The sequence below is a fragment of the Callospermophilus lateralis genome, chromosome 6, assembly GCF_048772815.1.
Source record: "Callospermophilus lateralis isolate mCalLat2 chromosome 6, mCalLat2.hap1, whole genome shotgun sequence".
NCBI classification, from domain to species: domain Eukaryota; kingdom Metazoa; phylum Chordata; class Mammalia; order Rodentia; family Sciuridae; genus Callospermophilus; species Callospermophilus lateralis.
The window spans coordinates 57690531-57716839 of NC_135310.1; the positions used below are offsets into that span (position 1 = coordinate 57690531).

Sequence of the window (26309 nt, forward strand, 5' to 3'; positions counted from 1 at the left end):
TAGACATTGTTACTCTCATTTTATAAAAGAGTTGACAGCCTTCAAGTAATACAGCTGGTGAATAACAAAAAGAATTTTTCAGACATAAGCCTGTCTGGTTCTAAAGCCTACTATTCTAATTATATTTAGCAAATAGTTTTGTCCATGAGATGAAGCAGATACAGAGTCACTATTTGTATTATGATTAAGAGTATCTATAGGGGCTGGGGTAATTAATTAAAGATATTGTATCAAACTACAACTAAAAAATAAATATATAAAAAAAGAGTGTCTATAGACCTTAAAACTATTTGCCTGGTCAGAGCCTGGCTCTGTCAAGGCTCCACCACTTATCAGCTATGGTACTTTGGGAAAGTCACTCAATATTTCTGTGTGCTTCATTCTCATCTATAAAATCAGGATAATTGTTTGAGTTGTGAAATAATTTAGTTAATATATAGTAAAGCATGTAGAACAATTCCTGATACGTTAAAATACATAAAGCATTAGATAAGTGTTTACTGATGCTATTATTAATCCCCTGTGAAGGTTCCCATCTCTAAGAAGTAATGTTGTCAAAATTGTTGCTAGACCTAGTTTCTCAGTGTGACTAGGTTTGTGTTATCTCCAAATTCACCTGCTAGGGTTCTTACTGTATCATCATATCCCTCATCCCTGACCAGGCTCAACCCCAACACCCATCCACATCTACATCCACCCACACACAAAGCCTTACCTACCTCTTTTGCCTTTCTAGAATTAAAGATCTATTCAAACCTTCTCTTTAATATTATAAGAGAAAGGATGCATAAAGATTCACTGTAGGTAATACCTAAAATGAGGACTTGATAGCCTTAGTTAAAATTTGCAATTCCAAGCAAAAAATTTAGAACAAGATCCTATTTTACATTTTCTTGTTCCCCACAGGGTGCTTTTCAGCCTTCCTACAATTTGGATCCATGAGATTTAGGCAACTTGTTACATAATAATAAAGAGTTTAGGACTTTTCTCATATTTTGTTTCTGCCACAATGTAATTTGGTTACCTTAACTTCATTTTCCTAGGAAATGAGAACTTCTTTTTTAAAATTACTAACTTTTCTAATTACTGAAGATCATTTGCTTGGTTAAGGGTAAGATATACCAGTAAAAGAGGTAAAGTTGTTCTTTTGCAAAGAACCTGATTTGTCTTATTTTGAAACTAATGAAGCGTAAAAAGGGACCTCTTACAAATTTCTGTTCAGAAGCTTGAGAGGCAAAGATTTTTAAGTAATAGATTAACTCATTATTTTTGGTTATGTTAACTTCGTTAACTTAAATTGATTCTTTTTTCAAAACTAAGTCTTAATTCAATGAACAATACTAATTTTTAGCATTGCTTTTTTTTACCACATTCAAGAACTATACTTGTATACTATTTATTTATGCTATAACATAATCTATTTGATTAGTACTCACAAAGGCATTCTTCTACCTATTAATTTATCTTAACATTTTGCCCATTTTCTTTCATTTTAAATGATGCCATTTAGTCTTTTATGACAACCATTTGCAACACTTTAAAAAGAAAATGTGTTCTAGAAAGTATTGCTAGCCCCAGTTATAGCAGAAGTTATAAAAGTTCAATCCTCATAACAAAAGAAATATGACATCCTAAATTAAAGCCTTATTATTGCCTAGAATGATGATGCTTTCCTATTAATAGGAAATGACAAGATTTTTGCTGATGGCATTCATTTCTATTTACTTAAATGCATTTTTAAGTGATTTGGATTTTTTTTAATCCTTTCATTCTCTGAGCTTCTTTTCTACCATAAAGACAAATAATTTTTTTTAAACATTCTCTCTTATTACTATCATCACCGAATAGTATTGCTTCATCCAAGCCATACAGTTTCTATTACAATTGCCATCAACTACCAAAACACTTTAAACTATGGCTTCCTGTAGAGCACTTACCTAGCATACATACTATACCTGAGTTCACCAGCAACAACAACAACAACAAAAGAGGGAGGGAGGGAGGGAGGGAGGGAGGGAAGGAAAGAAGTAGATAGTAGAAAGATCCAGAGAGAACTAGATCATCAAGCCTTATAACTTTCAAGTATCACTTTTTAAAACCAGACATGGATTTCTCTAGTCGTTTCTATGTTCCCTGCTTTCTCAATTGAATTCCTTCCTCCCCATCCCTTTCTTTTCAATAAATCCCATTGACCAGTTTTAAAATTTAGATATACTCATAGCAGTTTTCTAACTTGGTCTGACTGATCCTGTGAAGGTATATTAATCCTCTTTTCCCTTTACTTGTTGGCAGGGGGCTTGTGCATGACAGCCGCCATAACCTCCAGTTGAGGGGCTTGGTGGTGCTGCTTATTTCGAAAGCAGCTGGGCCCAGCAGAGTGAACACTTCACAGAACTATGACACAGTCAGTGGGATCTACTCATGGTAAGAAGAAATGACTCTTCCAACATTGTTCTCTAGATTGTGTTTTCTTTTACTGGATAGTGGTCAGTGGAAATCACTGTTTAGCCCTTTGTCACTCTCTGATTCAAAGACAGAGTAAAATATATTGTAGGTTTCTAAAAATGGATTTTTGCTGTTCGTAATGAGTCTAATAGTCTTGGCCAGCTCCATGTATACCTCTCGTAAATTTCGCCACATACTTGTATCAAATGCTTTCATTTCTACCTTGAGCATTTAAAATGTTCTTCTCATTACCCCCCTCTCCCCATAATGGACTGCTGCATCTCTGTAGAGATGCCTGTGTCACCTAATTGAAGATTTGTGATTTTCAAACCTACTCAGAGTGCTATCTAATTGTATAAAGACTAATGCTACTCCCATTTTAGGAGAAATAGTCTACTTTAGTGCTATTCTTTCTATTTGATTTTGAGTGTTTTTTTTTTTAATATTTGTTCAGTTGTCAGTGGACCTTTATTTATTTTTTTATACGCAGTACTGAGAATTGAACCCAGTTCCTCATGCATGTGAGGCAAGCAAGCGCTCTACTACTGAACTACAACCCCAGCCCTGAAAAAGGATTTTTACTAGGTTACTACAATAAGAAATTTTTATATCTTATACATTTATAAAATATAAATTTATAAACATGTTTCACTCATTTTTTTCTACATATAAAATAAATTTAAAATTTTTAATTTTTTTTGAAAAACTGCATATATTTTTAGTAAGAGTATATCAGCAATAATTTGATTTTATCCTAACAATATGCTTGGCATTGGGTTAACAGCCTGTATAGAAGTAACAATCTGCGAGTAAACTTTGGCATGTGAAGTTAAAACCACCCTAAAAACATGATGACAAGGAAGTTTTTCTCACAAAAAGAAGCATTTCTAGAAACTTTGACTTATGGCTAATTGACCTTGTTTATTTATTATAAAATCAATACATATCTATGATTTTTTATTACTTCTAGCAGTCTTACCCATAAATATTTTCTTGTATACTATTTAGAGATGACTATTACTTGCCATGTGTGAAGTCCAATGACCCTTCCTCAATAACAAGCAAGCAAAGAAAATTACTGGAGAGGCTAAAAATGACCACTCCTTTGGCCAGTATCATTTTACACATCTGTCATTATTTGTCCATATAAGTGTCATCCCTAGAAAAAGGGTATCTGGAGATCACTTTCAGTTCTTACTCATTTGGAAATAATTTATATTTGTTTTATGCTTTCAGGTTACTAATTATTCTTATGACAGTTATCATTTGATCCTTATAATATTCAATAGCTAGGAGTTGTTATACTCATTTTTCTCTTGAAAACAGATTTTTAAAACTTCAGACTTTTTCAGGTGACATAGCTAGCAAATGGGGAAAGCGAAGTTCTACTTCTGGATCTCTTCTCTCTAAATCTCTTGTGTTTTTCCATCTTTCTGTTCTCTTTCACATAATTTATTTTACCTCTACAAGTTATTAATACTAGTTATTAAATTAGTATGACAAAAACGATCTTAGTATAAGGATGTCTTAAAAGCTGGGTTCAGTGATGCTTGTCTGTAATTCCACCTACCCAGAGGCTGAGTCAGGGGGATCAAAAGTTCAAGTCTCGCCTGGGCAACTTAGACCCTGTCTCATAATAAAAATAAAAAAGACAGGGGATGTAGCTCAGTGGTAGAGCACTTGCATGTGCTAGGCCCAGGGTTTGATCCCTAGCACTCCCTCCCCCTCACACAAAATGTCTTGAAAAACTTACAAATTGAAGGCAGCTTGGGAAATCTTTAATATATGTACATTCTTCCCTGATACCTACTGGAATCAGAGCTCAGCATTTTAGCCTTTAAACTTTGTAGAAACTCGTGGTTCAGATTTGTTGGGGTTATAGGAGAAAATACATAAAGATTTAGAATGAATACTAATAGCCCTTTGATCCTTGGAAAGCAAATGAACCTCATATCACCTAACATCCATTATATCTGCTTATTATCTTGTTTCTACTTGTATTATTTGGGTAACTACATATGTATAATGAGTACCAGCAATTATCTTTAATAACCTTTGGAAAGTACTGCTCGATACAGTATTTATTGGTTGCGTAAGTGAATCATCCTCATTTTATAGAAGAGATAACCATTACTCAAGTTAAAACTTGTTGAAAATTTTTTAGGTAGAAAGTGGTAGAGTTGGATTAAAATCCTGTTTTTATTCTAAAGTGTGTAGCCATTCTACCCTTGAGGGGTTTTTAATCTATATGTACACTGTGATGTTACCCCATGTTTCTGATTTCTTATCCAGCCTCTAAAAAACAATTACATTGCTTCTGTTCCTTCCCATAACATAAATTGGTAGATGATGGTTGTAATTGAGCAATCTGAGTAAAAGAACTTTGTGAAAAAGAAGGTATATATTATGGACATAAAAATTTTCCATATAACATAAGTAAGTTTTATACTGAAGTATGTATAGAATTCCCTGTACATTTAGGGAATAGTTCTGCATATAATTCCAGGCTATTTTCTATAATCAAACTTAATCTAGTAAGCCATTGGTGTGTTTGGTTGTTTTACATGCTTGTTAATGTGAAAAAGTAATTTGGTACTTTGAGAAACCATTAATTTGTTTCTCTACCCCTGAAGTCATTTGTTTGGTTTCTGCTTCCTTAATTGTTCAAGTGTAACTTTTGCTGGAGGCTTGTATCTTTAATGCCACAGTGAATTATTTAACATTTGAGAGAAGTACTGATTTGGAAGCTTTTTAATTCACTTCCAAACTATTGGGATTTACATTGTTGGCCTTTTTCTCTCATAAACTTGACTTTGATGTCAACTAATGGGCCCTTAGTAAATCTCCTAAGGGCCCAAAAGTGAGGTGTTTTCTTTTGTTTGGCCTAAGGATATAGCTGGTGCTGTGGATGTGTCTAGTGACTTGTCACATAGTGGCCAAAAGTGGTATAAGTTAGGCTAAACTGTAATAACTACACTTTGAAAAACAGGCAAGAGAACCACATTTATAAAAATGTACTATAAATATCCACCATAGCCTTTTACCGAGAAGACCATTAGTTTAGGGTTCATTTTACCAACCCTAACTTTTAAAATATTGATTGTAAAGCCACTCAAAAAAAAAGTATTACTTAATTTTCAAGTATCCCTAGCCATAATTGGGGAAAAATGCTTACTATTTCCCATTTTATTAATGTAGAATATTTTTTATTTTTGTACAAAAGATAAGATCATTGTAATATAAAATACATGGTATCAAAAATAAACTTTTCTAATGTAACATGATTATTAGGTTTAAAGAAATTCAGGTGAATTTTTTTGACTAGTGGTCCAACTTTCTCAGTTGCTTTAGAAGAACTGGCTCGGTTTTTTCTTGTATAACTAGCATTTGAAAACAGACCACAAACTAAGAATGTTTTCCTTCTGCCTTCATTCCCTGAAATTTCCCAACACCTTCACTGTGGCAAAAGAGACTGAAACAAGTATAGTTCTTGTGTACCCAGCTAGGCACTCCCAGTATTATCTGGGTCTTATGACCGAGATGTAGCCAATATAGTATGAGTAGAAGTGATACTATTTTCTGACCATAAAAATCTTGCATTTGTAATATTCCTTAAGCATATAATCTTGGAAGTGACACATTTAAGATGAAAGATAACTGTATCCCTATACCCTAGTAACTCACAATGTGACCTTTTGGAAATAGATTTTTTTATAGAGGTACTCAAGTTAAAATGAGGCCATCAGAACAGGACCTAATCCAGTGTAACTGGAGTACTTATAAAAAGGAAAAGTCTAATCACAGACACACTCATATACAGGGAGAATGCCCTGTGAACTAAAGATGGCCATCTACAAGCCAAGGAGAGAAGCCTACCTGGAACAGAATTTTCCCTCATAATCCTAGCAAACTCAAATAGTAGGGAATAGAGAAGAGATGAGATAGAAAAGAAAAGTTGAAATCAGATTGTTGAAATCAGGGCTCTGTTGTGAAGAAACAGTAGGGAGCCATTCAAGAGACATAGAATAGACTTGGAATCTGAAAATAGACTGCACCATGGACTAGCTGCTTCAGCATGTACTTTAGAGAATGATTTTTAAGAATTAAATGAGTAAGGACGGGAAGTACATCTCCCAGTACATGCCTAGCATATAGGGGATAAGGCAATGCTTCAACCCTGAACACTGTAAAAACAAACAGATGAATGCCTTAGCTGCATTAATATGTCTGTGCTATGAAACATAATTAGCTGATGCTTAGAAGATGATCCTGAGAACGGAGGTCCAAAAGATAGAAAATCAGCCAGTGAGTTAGGCAAGAGTTGAGAAGGAAAACACGGATTTGGAGGGCTGAGGGATTTTTGCTGAAAGGCTTGGTTAAAAATTGAGCTATTCTCAGACCCATTAGGTCCTCTGATTTCATGTTGTTGTTTTTTTTTTTCCGCCAAATTTCCCCAAGTCTGGCCCAGAGTTAAGGCCTATTTGTGTGCAGTCAAACAAAAAGTCCCATGGTCAAATAAGCATGGGAATGTCAGGTAAATAACAGTTAAAAAGGTTTCTTCATTTCAGAATTCTCAGGAGTTATATACATTTGGTACATCCTGAACCTCTAAGAAGATATGTCCTTTCCTGATTATTTGACTTCAGAACCCTTTAACTACTCTCAGCAGTGCATCTTATGGAATCCTGCAGAAGTTCGGTAAATATTATTTTATTTCAGAGTACCTAACTTTGAATCCTAATGGGAATTTTGTGAGGTAGAAATACACTTTCACCAATGAGAAAACAGGATCATAAAAATGAACTGACTTTCTGAGGTCTCAACATGAAGTGATCAAGTAGGGAAAGAAATATGTCGTATTGATTTTAAGTTGCCTGAGTTCAAATCCTTATTCCATCATTTGTTAGTTGTGTGACCCTAGACAAGTTAGGACAAGTTAGTCTCTCTGCTACAAAGCTCTGTTGGGCAGATTAAAGAAGGTATAATATGCTGGACGTGGTAGCTAATACCTGTAATCCCAGTGACTTGGGAGGCTGAGCAGGAGGAACAGGAGTTCAAAGCCAGCCTCAGCAACTTATCGAGGCACTAAACAACTCAGTGAGACCCAGTCCCTAAATAAAATGCAAAAAAGGGGTGGGGATGTGGCTCAGTACTTAAGTACCCATGGGTTCAGTTCCCGTACCCCCAACCCCAAGAGAAGAAGGTATAATATTTACAACACTTTGAACAGTACCTGTTATGGAGACTGTGTTTAGTAAGCATTGCCTTTTGTTATTCCAGATCCCTGTCATGTTGCTCTGTGTCCTTCATGAGATCCATCACTCTTTCAGGGCAGGTACTTGGCTTTGTGCACCTTTATTGACCAGTGCCTTGGACATCATGTTCATTTAAATCTTTGGATGACTGGATCTTAGGTATAACATAAATGTTCTAAACCAAAACAAACATTTGAATCATATGTTTTACTTTTTAAGATAAGTTATTATGTGAAGTATTATATATAATGTAACTTTTTCTTTTAATTTTCTTTTGTTTATTTTTGTGTGTGGTGCTGAGGATCAAACCCAGCACATCACACATGTGAGGCAAAAGTGCTGTACCACTGAGCCACAATCCCAGCCTGTAATATGACATTTAAAGAAAGGAAAAGTATTAGTGAAATATCACAAAAAACAATCCAACATAAAAAAAATTGTGGAATACCAAGTGATTTTTTTTTTCCTACCTGAGTTTTTTTTTTTCCTACCTTGCTATGGTCTGAAGTAATATTCTACATAACACTGCACCTTGCTAGTGGAATTCTTAAATTGCATTAAACATTTATTTTCTTGATTTTTTTAAAAATTTAATTTAATTTAATTTAATTTTTCCTTCATGTTTGAACCTATTCTTTCTTTTACTACAATTTCTTTACTCCCCTGTATTATCTGTGGTTTCCTTTCTATAAGGCTTGAAGTTTTTCTAATAGTTCTTAGACTATTCTGGGTCTATGTTGTTCTTCATTCCATTTCCTGGAAGCAGTGGAGGGAGGAGAATAAGCTACTGTGAAGACTACTTTAGGGGTGGTGTACCCACTACGGTCAGAGTTGAAACAGAGCAACTCACTGGGCCACATGGAAACTCAAGGCATACCTGCCAATTTTGAGGCAAGACCACTAAATTTAATTACAGATCTGCAATGCCCTGGGACACATATGTTCATTTAGGGAAGTGTTGCCACCTTCTTCTTGCCAATCTTGCTCTGTCTTTTTCTTTAAAGATCAGTTCAAATGTAATTTGAACATGTGAGAATGAAAAGTCAATATGTCATAAATAAAGTGATTGTTAGTATTTCTACTTTTAGATAGCCTGGTGTCCAGAATACAGAATGACATGTTAAATCATGGCAATTTTATTTGTAAACAAGCACTTTTATCCTAGTACTTATGTGACTTCTGGGTGGCACATGAGCTGATGAATAAGAATAAAATTGAAGGGACTAGAGATGTCACTCACTTGCCTAAGATGTTCATAGTCCTGAATTCAATCCCTAGCATACCTTGAGACACATTCACACACACAGAAATAACATTATAGATTGAAAATTTTTATATTTGTTTGAAATATGGATAATAGAAAACTGTGTCTCTATGTGCTATTAATAGCACAGAGGATCATATACTATCCCAGCACACAGGTGGCAATTGATGACTATTTGATCATGACTGACTTCTTATTGCTAGTGGTATTTAATCTTGGAGCAGGGAAGACCTTTCTAAAGAGGTCTGAAATTATAAATGATAAGATTAACATATTTGACTGCCCAACAATAATTTCTTCAATGGAAAAAGTTCCCATAAAGTCAAAAGACAAATGCCAAAATTACAAAATTCTGCAATATACATGACCAAGGGCCAAGTTTTAATCTACAAATCAGTAAGATCTTATAAATTAGGAAGAAAAGATAATATGACACAAACAGACAAAGGACATGAAAGGTTGGTAGCTTAGAAGTACATCCTGCTATTAGAATAAGAGTTCTAGAGTCTCTAGTATGAACTGAACTTTTATCTTTTGGCCTCTTTGATCCTATGATCCTAGGAAAATGTATAAACTGTAGATTTTTTTTTCTAATTAAGAAAAGCAGAGATATAGCCAAGTGATATTTTACCATCTATGTTTTATTACCATTAATTTCTTAACAATTGTGCTCACTAAACTTGGTGTATTATTCAAATGAAGATTAAATTAATGGTATAAATTCTTAGGTAGTTGTTGGGCTTTAAGAAGTTGTCACAGAATGCATTATAAATATGTCAGATCTAGAAAAAAATCAAGCTACTGATCTTAACATTACTTTTTCCTTAAGTGAAAATTAATCTAACTTGGTGTTAAAGGAAGTAGATGTAGAGTGTTTAGAGGCCTATGTGAAATAATCTGAGGAAGGGAGGTAGAGAATATAAATAGCTGTGAAAAGAGAGGAAGGTTTTTGCTGCTGTTGTTGTCTCCCTATAAACTTGTAAATTTTGGCTGGACTTGGTCTCAGCTGTAAATATTATACTCCATAATTTATCATTTTAATATGGTACTAGTTAGCAACTGATGACTTCTAATTATATTAACGATAGGCTGTGACTATCAATCCTCACCTTCACTAGGCACATTCGAGTTGTCTAGTACTAAAAAATGCCAAACAAAATTAGCAAACAGTGTTTCCCTTGGGCATTAATCAGATCAAAAAACATCTTAAGAAATGAGACTTAGGGCTGGGGTTGTGGCTCAGTGGTAGAGTGCGCTTGCCTAGCACTTGTGAGACACTGGGTTCGATTCTCAGCACCACATAAAAATTAATAAATACAATTTTAAAAGATATTGTGTCCATCTACAACTAAAAAAATATTTTAAAAAAGAAATTAGACTTAGTAGGAACACATTGATTAATTATTTAGGGCTCAATTACATAAATATGAAAGAAGCAATATAGAAATATGTAACATTCAAAAAATAGATATATTGGTTGTTGTATTTAAGATAACGTGTAATTGCATAAAAGAGTCTAAAAGAAAGCTTGTTCACCTGATAACAACGGTGGTTGGGAAGCGTAGGGAAGGGATAGTTTGGGAGCAAATATAAGGAAATAATCAAAGGGAACTTTATTTGTAATATTTTAGTTTTTAAATAAAGATGCATTTATATTATTTTGTATATTTTAAATTATCTCAAAATTATTTTGTACTTGTAAAACAATGAAAACCTATATAAAAATTTTATTGTATTATACTATAAAAACCTTAGAAGTGAGGAGTATATATTGACTGATTTTTGAATGATTATACTAAATAATTGAACTTAGTGTCAGCTGTTGAAAATAATTTCAAAAGATATCTCAGCTACTCTACGGATCTCAAGAAATGAAAGCTTAAGTAGTTTGGTTTTGTATTCCTATTGATTGTATTCCACTTACAACAATAAAAATAAACTCCATACACAAATCTAGCAATATTACTAATTCATTACAAGCAGTACTTATTTTCTTCATTAACTTTTTATTGTTATTTTCAACTTCCACAGCATGCACAAATGCAGCAATTATATGTTGAGCAAGAAGGGGAAGGCTCTTTATGTTCAATGTACTGTACATCAGAAGTCATTACTTCACCAGAGCTTTTAGAAAAACACAAAATAAGATCAGCCTCTTACAAAACAAGTATAATTAACAGCAAAAAGTAGGTGGGCTAAGCTACTAATCTACTCAGCTGAGAGTTCGTTTATTGTATATAAATAACATGATATAGATTAGCCTGCCTGACTACATCACAGAAAAAAAAAAAACTGCATAAATTGTTTTGTTAATGGTAAACTTTTTTAAGATCTTTTTTTCTTTAAGGAAGGTGTTGACTAGTAAAAAGCCAAAGTGAGTGTTCAGTCTCTATTCTAACTCTTAAACAGTGCTTAAATTCTTAACATTCATCAGTAAATGTTAGTTCTTTGTGATAGAAGACCTTTACTCACTTAAATTGTCTAATGTGGTGTGTGCCTCCAATCCCAGCTACTTGGAAGGATGAGTAAGAAGGATCACAAGTTTGAGACCAGCCTGGGCAATATAGCAAAACCCCATCTTAAAAAAAAAAAAAAAAAAAGAAGCCAGTGGCAGTCTGCTCTATAGCTTCATAACTTAACACTGATCCTTTGGGCCCAAACTCAGGGCACCCCTATTAGGAAACAGTGTGTTGTAATAGAGACACAAGTAAAGTGCCAGAGAACTGGGATGTTTCAAATCTGTAATGCATTAGTTATTTGACCTTAAGCAAGTAACTTAACTCTGCTCATCTATAAAATGGAGGTGATAATGGGTTTCATACCAGGAGCTTAACTAATATGACACTAATGTGGACAACATTATCACTTTAGTGGTATGTAAATCTTTGTACATATCTAATATAACTTATCCTGACCACCTTCTGTCTGCAAGGTGCAGGACTGCACATTGAGGAAAACGTAAATATGAATAAGAAATATCTTTAACTTCAATGGCAAGATAAGGAAATAATTTATGCATTCTTGATGCTATTGATACAATTTCTAGAATTTCATTGCTAGAGCTATATCTGTGTTCACCACTGGGTCCACCAACTCACCCATGTCCATAGTCAATTCCTTGGTTTAACTAAAGACAAGTAATCTATAACTCCCTTTATACAAGATGCTAGGTCAGAATTGGCATCTATATAGGTGGTTTGGTGCCTGAGGAAGTCTTTTCTCACTATGCTCTTAAAGACTGCATAGATGGTTTGCACAGATAATAAAGGCAAAGAGGGCGGATTTTTGGATAGTTACCTCTATCCTTAACATCCTTGCTCTCTGAATTTGCTAGTATTTTGAGTCAATGTTTCCTGTTTTGAGTCTTCGTTTTCCCTATTGCCTCCTTTTCTCAAGTTTTTACATGGAGTAGAAGATCTTAAATACTTCATTTGCATTCCATTCCCTACAGGATTAAGTATATATTCCTTAACATAGCAACAGAAGTAAGAAGCATGGTGTGGGATTCTCTTTGCCCATCTTAGAAAAGGGTACTTGCAAGAGCATAGCTGATCTTTTGTAATTGCCTAGGCTTGATCAGATAGGAAATGCCGCTGAGGGGGCCCCAAATGAGGGGCAAAATAATGATCAAGGAACTGGAGGTCATGATGAGTCAGATTGTAAGAGCAGAATTAGTTATGCAGTGAGACAGCTGAGAAGTTAGGAGGTTGTAGTTAGAGAATAGAATGCTTGAAGATTTCAGAGGTGGAACAGTTCTGAACGGATGTTTCAGTAATGCCTAAGAGTAGGTTTCATAGAGTACTGTGGAGGTCAACTTGACTAGAAATAGAAAGTACATGGTGGGTTTCACATGATTGGATTCAACCAGGAGAGCAGTGCTGATAAAAATGCCAAAGACTTCAATGAATGCAGAATGCCAGAAGAGGCATGCTGGCTTCAAAGGAACAGTGGCTTTTACCAAGATGGTGAGGAAATAATGTGAGTCGTAGTCCCACCTCTCAACTCCTCAGTTTTAGCATTAAAGTTAAACATAATTTACTCATGATGATAGAGGATTCACATATCCTAGGAAAAGCCATAACCTAGAGAGAATATTCTGTGAATTCTTAAAATAATTATTGTTTTGTAATGAGTGATTTATGTACATGTTTTCTCAATAAAGTAGGTCAAGTGAGTCTTCAAGAGGTCAGGGCCCGTCATAGTCATCTTTCACCCTAGCACCTCTTCCATCTTTGAACCCTCTATTATATTTCAAAACTTCTAGGTACTTCTTAACCATCTTATAGTGATTTATTTGCCTATTTTTTCACTGTGCTACATTTGTTCATTTGCTTATTGATTGATTCATTCAGGAAACATTTGTTGAGCATCTGCTGGGTACAAAACTGACTATAATATAGAAATATAGTTAATATGTAGAATAATAATACAGAAATATAATTGATATAGTTAACACATTTAGGGTTTTCTATAAATCTAGTACTATTCAATGTTCTTTATATATATTAACTCATTTATTCCTCACAACATGGTTAAGAAAAGACTTTTGAGGGGAAACAGGTTTAAACAAATTTAGTAACTTATTCAATTTATATTGCTAAAAAGGCAGAATTGGAATTCAAACCCTATTTGAGGTAGAATCCATGTTCTTTTCAAGATTAGGGAGCCTCTGGATTAAGTGTCCTAAGTATACTTTCTTATTCAACTCAACATCCATCCACAGCACTGAGCATGAATTTTTAAGTTCTGAGTTTGATGATATTGAATTGTATAGTTTGGTAAAGACCAAATTCCAAACTTTTTCTATGAATTGTTAAAACGATTATTGTTTTGTAATGACTAATTTATGTACATGTTTTCTCAATAAAGTAGGTCTCCAAAGCCCTAATATCATAATGGATACTTCAGTGCTCTTGTGTATTATTCTTGATTTATTTAAACAAAATTTCCTTCTGGGATTGAATATGGATCATGGTAGGCTATGTACATCTTTAAAAATTAAGAAAAAACTTTAATGTTTGTAGGTCATATCTCTTTTGCTGCACATTTCCTTTCACTGATTTATTCTTTATCTGTTGTGGAATATTAATACCTGTATACTTTCTTTGATAAAGGAACCACTTTTATAAATCAACTTCTGAGCTAAGTAGATGTTCTGCCTAATGTATTTCCTTTATAGTTGAAGAGCAAAATATATGTCATTTGTTATTAGTTCTAAAATGCTCATTGCTACAAATTTTATATTAAAATTATTATTTATACTCATTGGAGACACCATTTTAAGGCAACACTTGGATGATTATGTACCTACAAGATTTTCTACTGTCCATGGGTAATTTGTATCCAGCAGTAACATGGAACATGGATTTACACTCCGCCATACACACACAGTGCACACACGTGCATGCTTCCTCCCCCGCTCTGTCCATATATATGTGTGTATATATGTGTAATTACTTTCATATTTATTGCAAATAATGATGGTACATATTTTTAGAAGCTGTGCAAAAAGAACCAACAAACTGAGGTGCAAAATAAGTTTCCACCCCTTCTTTCCAAAGCTGTAGTTAATCACTTGAACACTATCCAATATAGTAGAAGCTGGCAGACTTCTCTTTGCAGCAGTCTCTGTAAAATGTTTATAATTTACAGCTTATTATGCCATGCAAATGACTGTGTTCCCAGTGAAGAAGAGTGAGAAAATATGGCTGTGAAATTATTTAACTCTCTTTTGTTAGTTATTTTCTGGCAACAGTAGAAGGATACTTTGCACTTAAAATGCATTTTTGTATTTAATTTTATACCATTCAATTCAAAACTTTATAAATAGGAATTTAGTTTTTATCTCTCTATATAGATAGGCCAGAGAAATTTTAATTTAACAAAAACAATAAGCTAATATCAGAACTGTTAGAGTATTTAAATGGAATAGTATTAGGGTTTAATTCAGTTGATGGCTTCAACTTTGCAAAACCTGTTTCTGTTTTTGACACACCTGCAGTGGTTAATAGGCATCTGTTATTTCCAAAGTTACCTTCTGCAAACTTTCATATTGTCTGTAGCACTTTGGCTGAAAGTTAATCTTCCTTAGGAGCAATTAGAGGGGTGATCAAGGGAACTTGGACCTCTCTATAATCTGTTGAACATATCCACTCACTTTTAGTTCTCCCCTTAGCATTTTCTAATTTTATGGATTCCCTCCATTAGATTCATGAAGCCCTAAAATCAGTACCATATAATCTCTTGTGGTCACCATTACCTCTCTGCCTGGTATCATACTACAAGTTTATACCCAGTAAATACATCTTAGGTCAGCCAGGAAAATAGTTAAGTCTGGCTTTTAGATGCCATGCCTTATAATGGACCTTCCAGGAAGGAGGTACCTAACAGAGACATGTAAAACCATAGGAACTGGTGTTTAAAAGTCTATCTAGACTTTTTCCTTCTAATTCTTCCACTCTATTTGGGAGGAGAAGAAATTTCTATTTGATTTATACATCCCTAAATATAAAAGAAAAAATACATATTTAAATGTTTAAAACATTCAAAAATATGTTTAATTTTTCTGTTCTGGCTTTTTTAGAATTAATGTAGAAGCTGACTTGGTAGCACTTGATGAGGTCCTATTAGCCAACCACATTCTTTTTAACTTAAGCAAATCATCCAATATTGAGTATATTTAAATAAGAAAATTTTGCACCTGCAATTAATGTTTTTGAGAAATAATGGATAACTGTCTGAAAGAAAACAGGATTTTTATGTCAATATCAAGGCACTGCCATTTTTATTGTGATTGTTCTTTTCAAGGAATTCTGGGATCTAAAAACTTGTCTTTTATAACTTCAGAGGAGAATTTGTTTCCTTCTTCAAACCAGTTTTTAAAAGTTAAGCAATCTTATCTTGCAGCAATCTTAAAAGTCATCTCAAATTGTGTCAAAAGTGAAGAATTGAATATAATGGTTTGTCGTGTTTTCTTGGCTGCTGATTTTTGGGTAAACAGAAACCTAGAATGTGCTGGACCCAACCCGGTGGGTAGGAGAATGGGTGCCTAGTGCTGCTCTCCGGTGACCTCTTCTGGCCTCCTGTTAGATGTGTTGTTGAAGCCCAAGGCTACTTCTTCCTAGACTGCCTTAGGGAGATGACAGTGGTCTGGGAAAGTGATGGGAAATGAGCCACCGGAGACTTTGTTATGATCATCTTCCAACCTCCTATACCCAGGACTAATTTTACAGTTTTTGTACCACCTTTAAAAAAAAAAAATTCTGCTTGTGAATCAGACATAACTCTCTATGTTTATATATGAATACACCACCAGTGAACTCCACGTCATGTACAACCACGAGAATGGAATCCTAATTCCATGTATGTATATGTCAAAATGCATTCTATTATCATGCATATCTAAAGACAAATTTAAAATTTTTTAAAAGTCTGCTTATGTTTTTATGTATAAAATGATGACTAGATTTTCTGTTTTATTAGATACACTTGTAACTGCCAATCAGAGCATCTCATGACCATGAGATAACCATTGTCACATCATAATAATGAGTTTAAAATTAAAAGTTTTATTAACAGCTGTACCTTTTTCCTGGAGTGAATGGATTTCCTTAGACATTTTTTAAAGGGGAAAATAATCACATGTATGAAGAATTCTACATTTTGAAAAATCCTTAAAATTCTGGGCACCTCAGATTAGGAACCACTGGTCTAGATGGTATCATTAAATAGTAAGTGCTCCTTTAGTGTTTTGTTTTTGTTTTGCTGTAGAAATGGATTCACTCTATTAGATTCATAAAGCCCGAAAGTCAATACCATATAGTCTTTCGTGGTTGCCATTTTCTCTGTACCTGCTCTCCTACTATAAGTTTATACCCAATAAATATGCCTCAGGTCAGATGTGAGTGAGAAAGTAGTTAAGACTGTCTTTTAGGTGGCCATGCCTTATAATGGGCCTTCCGGAAGGAGGTGCTAATTACTAATTTAGTACCATTTTTAAACAGTTAAAGATGACTCCTAATCAGAATTCAGAGTTCTACTGCATGCATATTCTTTTGCACCTTGGTAAAGTAATAAAACCTTAAGTCGAACCATCATAAGCTGAAAACCATCTATATATCATAGCCATAAATAGTAGCTGTACTAGAACAACTACTAGAATGATATTTCTGTTATTTTTTAAAAAAAAGCTTTTGGAGGTACCTTATTACACCTGAACTGCACTGAGTATCTACCAAAAAAATTAAATCAATCTATCCTCTCAAAGTGTATTATCTCTTACAGGTATTTTGAGAACAGACACATATTAGGTATATAACATAGTAGAAAAATTAAAGTCGTTTATATCTCATGCTTTTGTTAGTTTAAAGGGAAAGAAACCAGAATCCTTATCTCATTTACCTGGGTAAAGATTAAGAAGAATAACCAACAAAATTCAAATGTTAGTAATGGCAAGTTATCCAGTCAGACTTATAGTTAACATTAAGTGGTTAATATGTTCATCTATTCTGAAATATGATTGAATTTATGTTTATGTAACCAGAAAATGTTCTCCTTAAGATATTTCTTTTAGCTGGGTACAGTGATGCATGCCTGTAATCCCATTGGCTCAGGAAGCTGAGGCAGGAGGATCCCAAGTTCAAAGCCAGTCTCAGCAATTTATCAAGGCTCTAAGCAACTTTGTAGGATCCTGTATCAAAATAAAAAAAAAAAAAAAGGGTTGGGGATGTGGCTTAGTGGTTAAGCACCCCAGGCTCAATCCCTGGTTAAAAAAAACAAAAACATGATGCACATGATCTGAACTGTTCTAGAACATACTTGCTGATTTTATTTTGTAAAGCCTATCAGTAAAACTTCAGGATGTTTTCTAACTTGGATCAACTTTTGAAAGAGATTTCTTAGAATTGTATATTTATGTATATATTATATTTGATAATCTGAGGTTAATATTTCCCTTTCAGCCAATTCTCTCTTAATCACATTCTCAGGATCTCTCTCTCCTGTGGGTCTTGCTAGGTAGAATTCTTTAAGTCTCACACCAGATGTTACTTCTTTGCACATTCCTTTTGATTTCCTGTCCAGTCCTTTACTAATCTAGCCGTCAGCTGTTTGAGCACAGAGCTATGGTTTTCTTCCTTTTTTTTTTTTTTTTTCTTTTTCCTTGATGAATTCTCAGAACCTATCACATGGTCTGACATAATAGGTACTCAATAAATGTTCATTAAATGAAAGCAAGGGATTTTGAATACTCACTACAATTGTAGTCTGTTAATAAAATATGGTGAAATACCTTTGAGTATTATTCTTCTAACTCTAATGTATTTTAACATTTTATTAATAGTAGTTTGATCAGGCTTTAGAAGCCTCTTCACAAGATCACTTTACTGCAATTATTAACTCTGCTGCTAATTCAGATGTTGTTAACCACTTGTCTGCTGATTTAGCAAAATCCATTAGGTAGCTATTATTTAGCAGTAGACATCTTAATGTTTGTAACTTACTCCAAGATCTGCCCTCTGACCAGATCTTTTTAGTTATATCTGCAAATTACAATTCATTAAATAACAATAAATGTGGGTTTGTCACGAAGATTAGAAACAAGGTAATTTTTTTAAGGAAATAAATATTTATAGTAGTCCATGAGTTTATAACCAAGTTGTGCACAAAGGCAGTATAAAAAATGTTTAAAAATAAGTTGATGTAAATGAGGCATTTCAAAGTATAGGTTGGTGCCTCATCATTAACTTTAATTTTGTGACTTTTGTCAGTTGATGTCACAACCTTAGTGTTATTTTTAAAATAGTTTTTTTAGGAGTATTTAATTAAGTAAATGTGGTGTTTGCTTATTTCAAACAGTGTGTCTTTGTTCCTGTCAAAGCCATGCTGGCAGGGCATTGCTTTTCTTTTCCCCTTTGTTAATATTCTGCGTTAGATAATGGTCTCACAAATAATAGATTCCAAGGACCTTTGATCCACCATTACTGTAAAATAAAATGCAACTTAATTTTTTTCTGGGCATAATGGTTTTAACCTTGTGTACTAATTTGACTGTGCTTGTGGGGGCAGATCCTTAAATGAGACGCAAATGAAGGAAAAATTGCTAATGCTGCCACTGTATATCTAATGAGCACTGTGTAATAAACCATAACCTCTTCGACATTTCTCTGGAAAGCGGCGTGATTATTTTGGATGGCTAGCCCTTTGTGGATGGCTCATTACCGTCTGGCATAATATGTATTGATAGAGACTGTAATTGTCAACTCCTATTTGACATGCTGCCTCTAATAAATATGACTTGCATCACTGGAGCCCACTAATGGTTATATGGGAAACTGTAATTAATGGGAAAAAATATATTTGTAGGTTTAAAAAATATATATGTATGTAAAATGTCTATAGAAGATTGTCTGCTGTCTCATCTTCCTTCCCCCTAACCTCTTAGATTATTTGAAGCTTCCCCTAAGGATTGGTGCTCTTTCATTAATATAGGGTCCAAGATGAGATAAGGTGTGTGTATGTATAAGAAGGAGGAACAGAAAGAAGCATCTCCATTGGTAAAGAAGTAACAATATGAAAAGCTTCATCTACCTATGTATAAGACCCTTAAGACTGTAGTTTCTACACCCAGGTTCAGCTCCTGAAATTAATGCTGTATAAATAGTCTTGACAGTCTCTTATGATTCACCTTTCCCATGACTTTTTCAGCTGTATATTTCTAGCTTTATTCTTATAAATTCTATGTTCTGTAATAAGGGAAGTAAAAGAATACCTAACAAGCCATAGTAATGAAATAGTAATGAAATGTGAATCACAAGGATATTAAAGGTCCACAGAATACCTCACACAATATCTGGGGTTGGAGATTACAAAGATTGAAGATTGTAAAACATTTAGTTCTAGTCAACTTATAATTTCTGAAAACAATTAAAATGTTAAGAGAATAATATTTCTGTTGCCCAGTGTATAATTATAATGTATTCTGAACTTTTAGACAAATAAGTATATTGTTGGTTTATATGCTGTAATTCATGATTTTAATGAAATGGAATCCTCAGCATTGTACATAAAATTAGACATGAACACATTTTTCTATTTCCTGGAGTAGAACTAGGAAATGATATGAAAATTAGGCAGTTTCTCAGGTTTCTTCTTAGGCATGTCAAATCTAATGTAATTTTCAAGCTAAGAAACTGGAGACCCAGAGAGACAAATAGAAATAATTGTGGGTAGAGAAGATCTCTGTTCTTCCACCCATAGTTTTGAGGCCTGGTCACGATCTAAAGTTCTTGACCTCCTTGAACCCACGTGAGTACACTGGGACTAGAGGGCAGTACCACTTTCCTAGCAGAGTTGTTGTCAGGATGGGCGGGGGAGCAGAACTGTGTATGTGTAGTGCTTAATGTAGTACTTTGGGCACCTAGTAAGCAATAGACAAATATTTATAAATATTTTCTTCTTTTTGCCCTTTTATTCTCCCTTGATCCTCTACCCTCCACAGATGACCACATTTCTAATCTAGTACATTCTCTATTTGCTGAAGAGTGTCTTGTCCCTGAAACACAGACTTTCAATTTTGGTAGGTAATATTAGCTACCACTTATTAGCAGCCAAGTCCTGTTATAGTTTCTTACATGGATAAATTCACTGGTTCACAATAACCCTAAGAGGTGGGTACTGTTATTTAGCCCCATTTAACCAATGGGAAACACTGAAACAACAATGAAGTTAACTTGCCCAAAATGACATAAGGATTTGAACTAACTCCAGAGCCACACTCTTAGCCACTTATACTGCCTCTACCAGGCATCCTTTCTCATGTTCATACAGCAGAGAGAAAGAACAGGTTCTGTAGGGTTTTAAAGAGGCCTATACCCCACCTTCCTCTGTAGACCTGAAATTGTCCTTATGTGACACACCTAATGTAGCTATTAGTGGTAGGAATGTATTTTTGGGGAAGAGGCTTGGCAAGGCATAAGAAGGGAGAAGCAACTCTGCTGTAGGAAGCCAGGGTAACAGGGAACTGATTAATAACTATTCTTGTGATAGAATTGCCCAGTAAATGACAAATACTTGCATTACCTGCATTCACCATGCTGTCTCCTCTGCAGGGGATAATGTTCCCATCTTTCTTCATCTGACTAACTTATGTCTAAGGTACATCTCTGCTGTCATGTTCTCTAAGAAATCTTTCCTGATCCAAGGCTGGGCTAAGTACTTTTTTGGTATTCCACAGTGCACTGTGCATAAGTCTGTGCCAACATGAGTGGTGATGGTGTAATAGCTTCCTGAACTGAGCATTGTACTGAAAACATTTTACACGTTATCTTATTTACAGCTCCAGATCATTCCAAAAGGTCAATAGTGATGGCCCTTTTATAAAGATAAGGGCAGTAAAGCTGAGAGATGTCAAATTGTTTAACCAAGATCTACATAGCTGTAAGTAGCAGATCTGAGATTTAAACCAGGTCTTACTCCAAACTAATATTCATCTATTCTGAAATATGATTGAATTTATGTTTATGTAACCAGAAAATATTCTCCTTAAGATATCTAGATATGGTAATGCATGCCTGTAATCCCATTGGCTCAGGATGCTAGGCAGTGTATTTACCATAGGTATTGATATTATCTGCTTTTATCTTTCTCATAATCAGATTAACACATCAAGAACTACACTGTCTTATTCATCTTTTACCCCAAATCCTATCAAAATTGTACATTTGAGGTGAAAGAAACAGAATTACATATTAAAATGTGCTTATTTTTGCTAAATGTACTTGAATTTTAAATGTGTTATGAAATAGCTGAATTAAATGTAATTTCTTTTGACTTAACACATTATAAACTGTAAAAATAATATACAGATGTTTCTAGGAAGATATTGTGGACTAAATTGTGTCCTTCAAAGTTTACATATTGAAGCCCTCACCCCATTATTACTGTATTTGCAGATAGGGCTGTTAGGGTGGCAGTTAAGGTTAAACAAGGTTATAAGAGTGAGGTCCTAATGGGATAGGGCTGGTATGCTTAAAAGACAAGGAAGAGACAACACAGAGTTAGTTCTGTATCACACTGTGCAGGCACTGAAGAAAGACCATATGAGGACACAGTGGGAATGGGGCTATGGACAAACCAGGAAGAGCCCTCAACAGAAAATGAATTCCTCAGCACCTTGATCACAGACTTCTAGCCTCTAGAACTGTGAGAAAATAAATGTGTGGTTAAGCACTGATCTGCAGGTTGTTTTGTGTTATTGTTATGGAAGCCCAGGCAGTCTAATGCAGTAGGTTATTCTACACTTTCTTGCTTTAGGATTTAAATCAAATATTATTTGAAGAAATGTTCATAATTGATAATTTAACATGGTAAATATCCAATACCCATAGGTAGGGCCATATGACAGCTCAAAATATGCCATTAATAATAATAATAATGTTAATAACTTTGAAGAAGCATACAGAAATTGAATTGCTTGTGTTATTAGGAATTCAGAACCACAGCCTCTTATCATGAATCACCTGAGGAATAGCCCGGCCTCCTTTACTTCCCACAGTAGAAGCACCACAGCTTCTCCACCTCTTTCCTCTCAGGATTGCTGGCCCAGTCCTTTCCCATGGAGAAGGGCTTATGGAAAGGCAAGATCTGAACAATTGAAGGGCAGTTCAATTAGGAACCATCAAATGTTTTTAAAATTAAGGCCACAGGAAGCTGAGCAGGTACATGTTTATCTTTTAAGAAACTTTCCAGAGTGTTCTCATATCACCTTCCCTGTTAGAGAAGTCTTTTCTGCATTCTTTTCTTTGGAATGAGAAGAAGACAAAAGGCTAAGTTTGCTTCATTTATTTCTCTGCTATTCTCAAACTGAATTAACTCTGTAAGGCCACTATGATTAATAAGTAGGCCTCTTTTTTAGTCCACAGCAGGGCACCTGTGACCAGCTGAAAGTGTGCTGGTAAATTAGGTAGTATAATGACTTGACATTCCGATAATTAACTGTCAGTGAATATTCTTCTGTGGTATCTAAGACCTAGCTATCAACTCACATTTCTTTGGTTTAGGTAACCTTACTTGAACAAAATGTAAAGTAAGAAGCATGTTAATTTTCTTTTGTCTGTGTGAAAATGACTTTTTGGAAGATAATAGCAATTTAATCATTTTTTTTCTTTATTTTTCCAAATCATTTGGGGAAAATTAGGGCTGTGGGGAGAAGATGAAGGATATTCCTGGATTTTTCTCCCTTTTTGTGGTGTTATTCTTATTTCTTTTCTTGTCAGTTTGTATCTGAGAAGAGATGCCCAAGCCTTAGTCCTAACCCTATTCTCTGCCCATATTCTAGCCTCAATCTTCTGACTGTAGCCACTCTCAGACGACCTCACGACAGCTGTCAACTCTGTTCATTGTCTGGCAGGGGCAGTGAGCCCTGTTGGTACTAGAAGTTGCTGCCTATTTGGAGCCCCTAGAGCACTGTGGTGGCACCACATGTGGCACCAGGGTAGGTGGGAAGCAGCAGCGTACTTGTTTTCAGTGATCTTCATTCAAGAAGAGCCCAGCTTCCTGTCACCTTTCCCATGGGACTTCTCATTCCTCACACCAAATCTCCAGGGATCATCATTGTGTATCCCTAGAGCAGCTACACTGTGGCATTCATTCACAGTTACGTGCTCCACAGTTTTCTTATTAAATCTTTTTTAAAGTTTTTGTATTTTTTTAAATTTATATATAACAGCAGAATGCATTACAATGCTCATTACATATACAGAGCACAATTTTTCATATCTCTGGTTGTATACATAGTATATTAACACTAATTCATGTCTTCATACATGTACTTTGGATAATAATGATCATCACATTCCACCATTATTAATAACCCCATGCCCCCCATCCTTTCCCCTCCAACCCCTCTGCCCTAAATAGAGTTCGTCTATTCCTCCCATGCTTCCTCTCCCTATCCCACTATGAATCAGCTTCCTTATATCAAAGAAAACATTCGGCATTTGGTTTTTTGGGATTGGCTAACTTCTCTTAGCATTATCTTCTCTAACTCTATTTACCTGTAAATGCCATGATTTTATTCTCTTTTATTGCTGAGTAATATTCCATTGTGTATATATGCCACATTTTTTTTATCCATTCATCTATTGAAGGGCATCTAGGTTGATTCCACAATTTAGCTTATTAAATCTTTTTATGCACTGTATCACCAACTGTATCAAATTTGAATCCTCAGGGCATGAATCGTGTTAAACTACTTAAGGGAAAGTACCTGCACAATTATATTTTGATACTTACTTATTTATAAAACAAAACTACCTTTTTATATTTCCAGAGTCTACACATGGTCAGAATTCCGTACGTAATTTTTTGATAATAATGATAATCAGATAATTGAGGTTAATACTTCTGTCAGTTTTCCTTGTTCTTACACCTAAGTTACAAAATAATAAAATATTTAGTTTTTAAAGTTTTTATCTCCATAAGTTGACTCAGGAATAGGTTACTTTATGTGGTAATGAAATGTATATATTGTTTAAGATGAACATATTTAATGTTGATGTTGATCTAAATTCATGACTTTGCTATCATTATGTTCTGCTGGTTTTTTTTTTTTTTTTTTTTTTTAAGTACTAGGAATTGAATCCACATCCCTAGCCCTTTTTTTATATTTTATTTTCAGGCAGGGTCTTGCTAAATTGCTGAGGCTGGCATTGAACTTGTAATCCTCCTGCCTCAGCCTCCAGAATCACTGGGATTATAGGCATGTGCCACTGCACCTGGCTATGTTCTGCTGATCTTTGACTTCCAAATTGGTTTGTGAACCATTTGGTATCATTAACCCTCAAGAAGACTTCTAATGGGGAAAAGCAGTGAATTCCTTGTGTTATTCCTACATTCCTACTTATTCCTTCTTTTTTTATATATTTACTTTTTAGTTGTAGTTGGACGCAATACCTTTATTTTACTTATTTATTTTTATGTGGTGCTGAGGATCGAACCCAGGGCCTTGCATGTGCTAGGCAAGCGCTCTACTACTGAGCCACAACCCTAGCCCCAGCCTTACTTTTTTAAAGCTTACTTATAAACATATTTATTTATAAAGACAGGAGTCATCAATATTTTAAAAATAATTACTGTAAGCTGTAATTACTCTTTCAGCAAGTGAATTTGATAGGATAAAAGTCCAAGAATGCAGTGTGGTGAGCAGAAACTAATTTCCTTTAATTAATTATTGGACACAAGAATTAACTAATGAATAGGAAAAACAATAATGGTAGAGTGCCATGGTGTTTAAATATGGAAATATATAAAGACATGAAAGACAATATAAAACCCTCAAAAAAAATGGAAAAGGGTTAGGCTGCTTGGAAAATTATAGAGACATTACAAAGTTTACTCAAAATATACGTAGTAATGCAGACAACCACTCTCCCAGCTGCCCGTTTACAAAGTCTTATAAAGCAGAAGTTTCCCCTCTTTGAGTTAGAAGTGTATCAGATGATCTCTAAGTTCTCCATTTAATTGTTTGAATGCAAACTTTTAAAGCTGCTGCCTGATCTACTAGTTAAAACTGTGAGTAGAATGCTTGCTGATTGTGTAGTTTTATTCATTTGCAACATTCATCTGTTTATTCATTACACAACATCACTCTGTCTGCTGTTATTGCCATTTTAGAGATAAAAAGATTGGGCCATGAGAGCACTGAGCAAATTGCTCAAGGTCTGATAAGTTGCAGAACTGGTGTATGAATTAGGTGGTCTGGCTCCAGAATCTATACTCTTTTTTTTTTTTTAATATTTTTTAGTTGTAGTTGGACACAATACCTTTATTTTTTAAATTTATTTTTATGTGGTGCTGAGAATCAAACCCAGGGCCTCACATGTGCTAAGCAAGAGCTCTACCGCTGAGCCACAACCCCAGCCCCTGATCTACTTTTTAAAATTAAGGTCTTTATGAAAAATCAGATCCTTATGCTTATCACTATTTGGGGTGTGAAGCCAAATTTTATAACTTATTTTACAAATTTATCTTCTCTAAGATGGAAAGGGTACATTAAAACTAACACAGTTTTAAATGACATTTTTTTGGGGGGGAGGGGATCGTGTAATTTCACTTCTAGAACTATATCCTCAGAAGTGCTCCTACATATATACAAAGATATGTGTAGAAGGATGTTCACTCCAGTATTATTTATGATGCTACAGAGTAAGAAATAACCTAAACATTTATTACTGGAGTCTGAAGAATATTATGGTACATCCATACTATGGATAAAACCCCATCATTAGGTGCTGGGGTTGTGGCTCAATGGCAGAGCACTTGCCTGGCATGTGTGAGGCCCTGGATTC

At 34.6% G+C, this 26309-nt stretch overlaps 1 protein-coding gene across 4 annotated transcripts in view; it reads left to right on the top strand.

Annotated features, from left to right (window-relative positions):
- Pdss2 (decaprenyl diphosphate synthase subunit 2) overlaps positions 1 to 26309 on the top strand; it is a 256744-nt gene that overhangs the window by 97048 nt on the left and 133387 nt on the right. For 3 of the 4 annotated variants that reach the window (XM_076858376.1, XM_076858375.1, XM_076858377.1), the window contains one exon: positions 2293 to 2424. The exons of the other annotated variant lie outside the window; for it this stretch is intronic. In XM_076858376.1, coding sequence (XP_076714491.1) covers positions 2293 to 2424 — 132 coding nt within the window. The remainder of the gene's footprint in view (positions 1 to 2292; positions 2425 to 26309) is intronic. 4 annotated transcript variants of the gene reach the window in all.